Source organism: Gastrolobium bilobum, unplaced genomic scaffold (assembly GCF_033153095.1).
Source record: "Gastrolobium bilobum isolate Gb01-03AN ecotype WA unplaced genomic scaffold, APGP_CSIRO_Gbil_v1 utg6309, whole genome shotgun sequence".
Classification (NCBI taxonomy): Eukaryota; Viridiplantae; Streptophyta; class Magnoliopsida; order Fabales; family Fabaceae; genus Gastrolobium; species Gastrolobium bilobum.
In genome coordinates, this window is record NW_026899052.1 from 39,792 (window position 1) to 46,806 (window position 7,015).

Here is a 7,015-nt window from a genome sequence, read left to right on the forward strand (position 1 = left end):
GGGTTTTGTGTTAAAGATTGTAACTACCGAGGTGGTGCGGTTCCTGTTTTAGAAAAAGGGACCATGGTTGACCCAGTATCAATTAAAAACCCCATGGTAATATATGGAAAAAAAGTCAGCATCCATAAAAAATGTTGGTTTAGGGTATTGCTTTGTATTGTTTAAGTAGTCTACAGTCTGTGGTCGTGGGATTAATGATAGGTTTGTTTTTTTGGTTTTGACAGATGTCCGAATACATAGTGATTGTTTATCATCATGGTGGTATTTTAGTCAGAGATGAAGATGGAGTGATGACCTATATCCATGGAATGGTGGACTCATTGCCAGAGATGGACATTGACTACTGCAATATCTGTGACCTTGACACCCTGCTTAAGCAATATGGGTATGAAAAATGCAAGAGGATGATGTGGCTACAGCCTGGGGTACCCGATTTGGAACAAGGGCTCAAACCTCTTAGTACAGATTCAGATGTGTGTTCCATGTGTGAGGCTACTTTAGGGAATGGCAATGAGATACATGTCTACTTTGAGGGTTGCATCTCAATTCCCGAGTTTGCTTCACCTCAACATGGCAGTGAAGAGGATAATGTCATTAATTCAGCACATAATGAGGACCATGAAGAGGTTGATGATGGGGTCAATTCACATGAAGGGTGTGCTCAAGGTGATGATGGGGTCAAAGAAAATGAAGACCATGCACAGGCTGCTGATGACCTGAATTTACATGATGGGATCAAAGAAAATGAAGACAATGCATAGGCTGCTGATGGCTTGAATTTACATGATGATGGGATCAATTCGGACCATGATGAAGAAAGTGCAGAGGATGCAGGTAATGGTTCTGAAGATGATAGTGCAGATGATGACCATGCTTCCTCACACTCAGATTCATATGAGAGTGTAGAGGATGAGGATTACAAGCCTCCCCCACCTGGTGTTGAGGATAATTCAGAAGATGATGATGAGGTCAATGTGCCATTGGTAGAGAAAAAAGGCCTGCAAAACAGACCCCAATGAGGAAGGCAGTCAAGAAGGATGCCCCAATTCAAGACTCTGAATCTGAAGAAGTTGATGAAGAGGAAGACATAATGTCATTTGAGGAAGGGGGATATACCTATCTGTCTAAGGAGTTGAGGACTCCTCCTTCAAGTGATGATGATGACAATGCTAGACCTGTTTTGCCTAAGTTTAATGAACAAGCTTCTTTTGGGCATGTATATTTAGAACTTGGTATGGAGTTTATGAATCTGAACCAATTTAAGTGTGCAGTAAAAGATTATAATATCAGTCTTGGGAGGAACTTCATCTGGGTTAAGAATGACAAGGTCAGAGTAAGGGTCAAATGCAGTGTAAAAGACTGTGAATGGATGGTGTATTGTGCCTGGAACACCAAGCAAAGCACATTCCAAGTTAAAAAATTTAACGACACTCATACATGCTGCAGAGTCTTCAAGAATAAAAGGGCTACACGAGATTGGGTAGCCAAGAAATTGGAGAAGAGAATACTAACACAGCCCAAGATGACCAGGACAGAGGCATTTGAGCACATGAAGGAGGAATACAATGTTCATTTGGATATGAAGAAAGTAAGCACGGCTTTGAAAAAAGCAAAGGGAACCATTGAAGGTTGTGAGAAGGAACAATATGGAAGACTAAGAGAATATCTGGCTGAGCTGTTGAGGAGCAACCCTGGCTCCAGTTGCAAATTGCAAGTCACCCCCCTACCTATTCCACAAGCATTGCCAATATTTGACCGAATGTACATCTGCCTTGATGCTTGTAAGAAGGGCTTCAAAGCTGGATGCAGGCCCTTAATTGGGTTGGATGGTTTCTTTTTGAAGGGCTATTATGGAGGTCAATTATTGAGTGTTGTGGGTGAAGATGCAAACAAACAATTTTATGTGATTGCCTATGCCGTGGTTGATAGTGAGACAAAGGATAATTGGAAGTGGTTTTTGACCTTATTACAGGAAGATTTAGGGGATCATGGAGTATTTGGTTGGAACTTCATATCAGATCAACAAAAGGTAAGGCTTTTTTTCTTGTGCTTATTACAACAACCTTTTTTTGCTTTTTTGACCTTATGCTTGTGCTTCCATTCATTTCACATCAATGACAGCAATGACAAAAACCAGAAATGTATGTATATAGTGATGATTGTTATGAAATGAATGGAAGATTGTGTTGGTCTTCATGACTGTATTCAATGCTTAAATTTTTAAATGTTGCTCCAAACTATGTATCTACTTATACACTTTCTGGTTTTTGTCAACAATGGTATGTTTGTTCTGTTTGCTTTGTCCATTTACGGGTCATGTGTTGCTTAACTGCAATTGCCATCCATCTGCTTTTTAAGTTCCCTTACAAGTCCTCCACAATGTTTATCGAGGATCATTTCAGTCCTTGTTTTTTAACAGAGGGGACCATTTTGGTCCCTCACAATTTTATCAGGGTCCTTATTGGTCCCTACTACAGTTCTGTTAACACCAGTGCCACCATGGGCACTTACCACACCAGCAATGTCATGTCCCCTTGTACATGCTGATATTAGTCATGCTAATATTTATTTCACATTATGTTCATATGAGATTGTGTTTTAACTTTTTGTTTCACCTTCACACACAGGGACTTGTCCTAGCCTTGAAGGAAATTATGCCAGGTTCACACCACAGGTTCTGTGTATAACATGTATGGAAGAACTTCATCAAGCAATGGAAGGATAAAGAGACAAGAGGCATTGTGTGGGAATGTGCTAGATGCACCACTGTTCCCCAATTTGAGAAGGTCATGCTAAAGCTGAAGACTCTAAACGAACCAGCTTGGAAGTATCTTGACAATATACACCTTTCATGTTGGGTTAAGGCCTACTACAGTCACTGGCCTAAATGTGACAATATAACGAATAATATGGCTGAGGTGTGGAATGCAAAGATTGTAAATTATAGGTCCAAACCTATAATGACATTATGTGAGGAATTGAGGTGCTACATAATGCGAAGGATGACAGCACACAAGAGGATTCTACAAACCTTTAGGGGTAAGATTGCACCTGCACAACAGAAGAGGCTGGACCAGTTGAAGGTTGCAAACAATTCTTGGACACCAACATGGACTGGAAACTTGGTCCAAGAACTGTATGAAGTATCTGGAAAGGGTCAACGTGTTGGGGTGAATTTAACTCAACAATCTTGTAGCTGTAATGTTTGGCAGTTGACTGGATTGCCTTGTGAACATGCCATTGTTGCCATTGCACACAAGAATGAACCTGTGGAAAATCATGTTCACCAATGGCTGACAGTGGATGCTTTGCATGCCACTTATGAACACACACTTAACCCAGTCAATTCCCAACAATATTGGCCAGCTTGTGATGCCCCAAAACCACTTCCTCCACGCTTGAAAAGGCCTATTGGACGTCCAAAAAAGCATCGCAAGAAGGATCCCACTGAAGAGCTTATGAAGACCAACAACAAGCTTTGAAAAACTTACACAGTTCAATGCTCCAAGTGTGGTGAGACTGGTCATTACCCGAAGACATGTAAGGGACCTACTGGTGGCTCAAAGTCAAAGACAAAACCGATTAATGTTGAAGTAGGCCAGTCAAGGAAAGTTGAAGAAATCATCATTAGCATAAGTCAGGGCTGCCCTGCACCAGAGACAAGTAGCCAGCATGCAACAACTACAGTTGAACCAAGAGCTTCAAGAGGTAGCAGCCCACCTCCATGCACTCCTGCTGAGGTAGTGACCAGTGAGACAGCAGCTGCAGCTGGCAGTGGCACCAGAGCCAGATTCATGAGCTTCATGTCTACACCAGGATTCAGGCCACCTAGGCCAGCCCCACATAACTGATTTCGAATTGTAATCACTGATGTTAGGCCAGTTCAAATGTGACAGTTGGCATTTTTTTGTTATTAGGCCAGTAGCTTGGAATTGTAATTAGGCCATCTTTTTGGTATTAGTTTGGTTTTGGCCCTGTTCAAATGATTCACCAATGGCTTTTTTTGTATGCCTCTGGTTATGGCCATATTAAGTATGAACACTTTGTTTTTTGGGAAGACAAAGTGTTCCTACTTAATGGTTTATTATGTCAGCTGGAATTGTAAGTACAAAGTGATGATATGAATGGAATATATTTTTTGGATTACTATATCTCTTATGTAATTACTATTTTTCATTGTTGTCATTGTTGTGAAATGAATGGAAGATTATGTCAGTTTGGTTACTATCTGTCTTCACTGTCATGACTGTATTGAATGCTGCAATTTTTAAATATTGGTCCAAACCATCTATCTGCTGATACACTTTCTGGTTTTTGTCAACAATGGTATGTTTGTTCTGTTTGCTTTGTCCATTTGCGGGTCATGTGTTGCTTAACTGCACTTATCATCCATCTGCTTTTTAAGGTCCCTTATAAATCCTCAACATTTTTTATCGAGGACCTATTTAGTCCTTGGTTTTTAACGAAGGGGACCAATATAGTCCCTCACAATTTTATCGGGGTTCTTTTTAGTCCCTGCTAAAGTTCTTTTAACACCAGTGCCACCATCTGCTATTAACAAACCAGCAATGTCATTTCCCCTTGTACATGCTGATATTAGTCATGCCTAACACAATCAACTTCTGCATAATTCACCCATCACATTCTTAGTTTAGTCTTTATACATTGTTTCCATTCAAATCTCAACAGCAGCAAATCTCAACAGAACCACATTTTTTATACAATCAAAGTTTGCATAATTCATTACACAGCAAATCTTTATACAATAAACTTCTGCATAATTCATAATATAAAATATGCATACTACTTGCAAATTTTCCATTCAAGTCTTTATACAATCAACTTCTGCATAATTCATTACACCAGCAAATCTCAACAGAACCACATTTTTTATTTCACTCCAACCTCCTTGCAAGATATATACATACTAGAAACACAACAATAATGGATCCAGCAAACACCCTAGCACACCTACACACTTGCATCATTTCCTTCTCAACCCTTTCAAAGTCTGCTTGCATCTTCATTGATATGTCTTCAATCTTTATACAATGCTCATTAATCTTATTTTTGTGGTCATTCACCTCCAGCTGCAGTTCCTCATTGACCTTCATGTCCAAAAAGTTCAACTCCATTTCAGCTACATTCAACTCCAGCTTGTTAATTGTCCAATCTTCCAGCTCCATGGTATCAGATGTAGCATCATCCACCCATGTAAAAAAGTTACAGTGTGGCTTCTTTTCCTAAACCAAATTTAACTATACAGTTAATAACATTAACATTACAAAAATAACGCATGAAAAAATCAACCTCACCTTGAAGTTGGGGCACCCAAAAAATGATCTGTTAGGGTTTCTAGGTGTCTTGGAGGTGTAAACAACATTGTGCCTCCCACATTTACACAATGGAGCAGCTATCATTCTTACACTTCTGGACCCAAATGAACTACTTGAGCTCCCTCTTCCAGAAGAGATATTCATGTCATAAAAACTAAGAACAACCTTAAATCGTACAATATAAACCCACCTTCACAATATCGTCAATCAATTCTCCCCAAATTCATGTGTTCAATCTTCGATTCAATGTCATGCTTTCTGGTTTAAGATTGAACCCTAACAAACAAACGACGACGTTCCTTGGATGAAAGAGAACAGGTCTGTCCAAGGTGTATGAGACTCTCAAAACAACATCGTTCCTCAACCCACGTGGCCTTCAGCATGTCACTTAACGTGACACATCATCACCGTCAGTTTTGGATTGACAGAAGGACTAACGTGGATCCTGTTTCACTTTGTTGGGGACTATTTAACGAGTTTATTTTTGTGAGGGACTAATTTGGACACCGAGTTTTTTGTCAGGGACCAATTTGGGTTTTTACTCTCTCTTTTTTTTTAGAGTAAACACCATTTTTAGTCCCTGACAATATTTACGAAGTCCTTTTCAGTCCCTGGCAATAAAAAAGGACCAAATTGGTCCCTGAAAGTACAAGAAAAGGGCCACTCTACATATTTGGGAGTTGACATAAGGACTAACATGATCCTTTTTATGTAATTTCAGGGTCCAATTTGGTCCTTTTTTATTGCCCAGGACTAAAAAGGACTTCGTAGATATTGACAGAGACTAAAAATGGTGTTTACTTTTTTTTTAATTCTCTAAGTTGGCTTATACAGGAATCTATATCTTTTTAAGATTTATGGTGGTGTTTAGCTTTCCATAAATCAATGGCATGCTCGCGTCTAACATGGTGCAATTTCGCCAATCATGCAGTAATCCTTGTCAACAGCTTAAAAGGGTTCATAGATCCTACCAAACCAAAATTATGGAACCCAGCTCATTCAAATAAAAAACCTCATTTCCAACATGTGAAATATTTTACAAATTACTATTCCGGAACCAAATTATTTTTTCTTTTTTTGGGTAAACAACCAAATTCTTTTTAAATTACTCTGCTCATTGTTTTAAGTTTTCTGTACACCAGGTCACGCACTTGATTTGTAACCCCTAAGATAAAAATAAAAATATTAGAAAACTTTGGAAGCTTGAGGAGTTGTAGTTTTGTTTACACTTTTTTTTATTTTTTGGGGTTCATTTTCTGTTTTCTAATATATATATGTTCGGTGCAGTAGTTGTCGGAGATTTGACGCCAATTAGACAGAAATCCGAGACGACAAAACCAACAAACAGACCGACCCCATCCATCACCCATCGTTATCGTCGAAACAGAGCAGTGTCCACAACATTATGGTCCCTTTCTCCTCTTCACAACACAAACTCATAATCAGCAGAACCAAAAAAATACCTAACTCCTCAGTCTCATCGCATTCTAGTAGAGTAGTAGTTACACAATTACTTGAGCGGTTAACGTTGCTCACTCTATCCTTTTCTACCAAACTGCCAGACATTTTAGGCCATGGCTGTCCCAACCTTCACTCCTACACTTTTTTTCCACTTATTTCTGATTCAATTAATCTGATCGAACCCGGCAGATATATATATATATATGAGCGAAAAAAAA

General features: G+C 39.2%; 1 protein-coding gene across 1 annotated transcript; it reads left to right on the plus strand.

The window, feature by feature from the left end:
- The first annotated feature begins 1,015 nt into the window (after nt 1-1,015).
- Nucleotides 1,016-3,482, plus strand: LOC133286592 (uncharacterized). Its single transcript, XM_061484025.1, has 2 exons — nt 1,016-2,029; nt 2,700-3,482. The coding sequence occupies exons 1-2, from the start codon at nt 1,016-1,018 to the stop codon at nt 3,480-3,482; spliced, it is 1,797 nt and encodes a 598-aa protein (XP_061340009.1).
- Nucleotides 3,483-7,015: the final 3,533 nt, after the last annotated feature.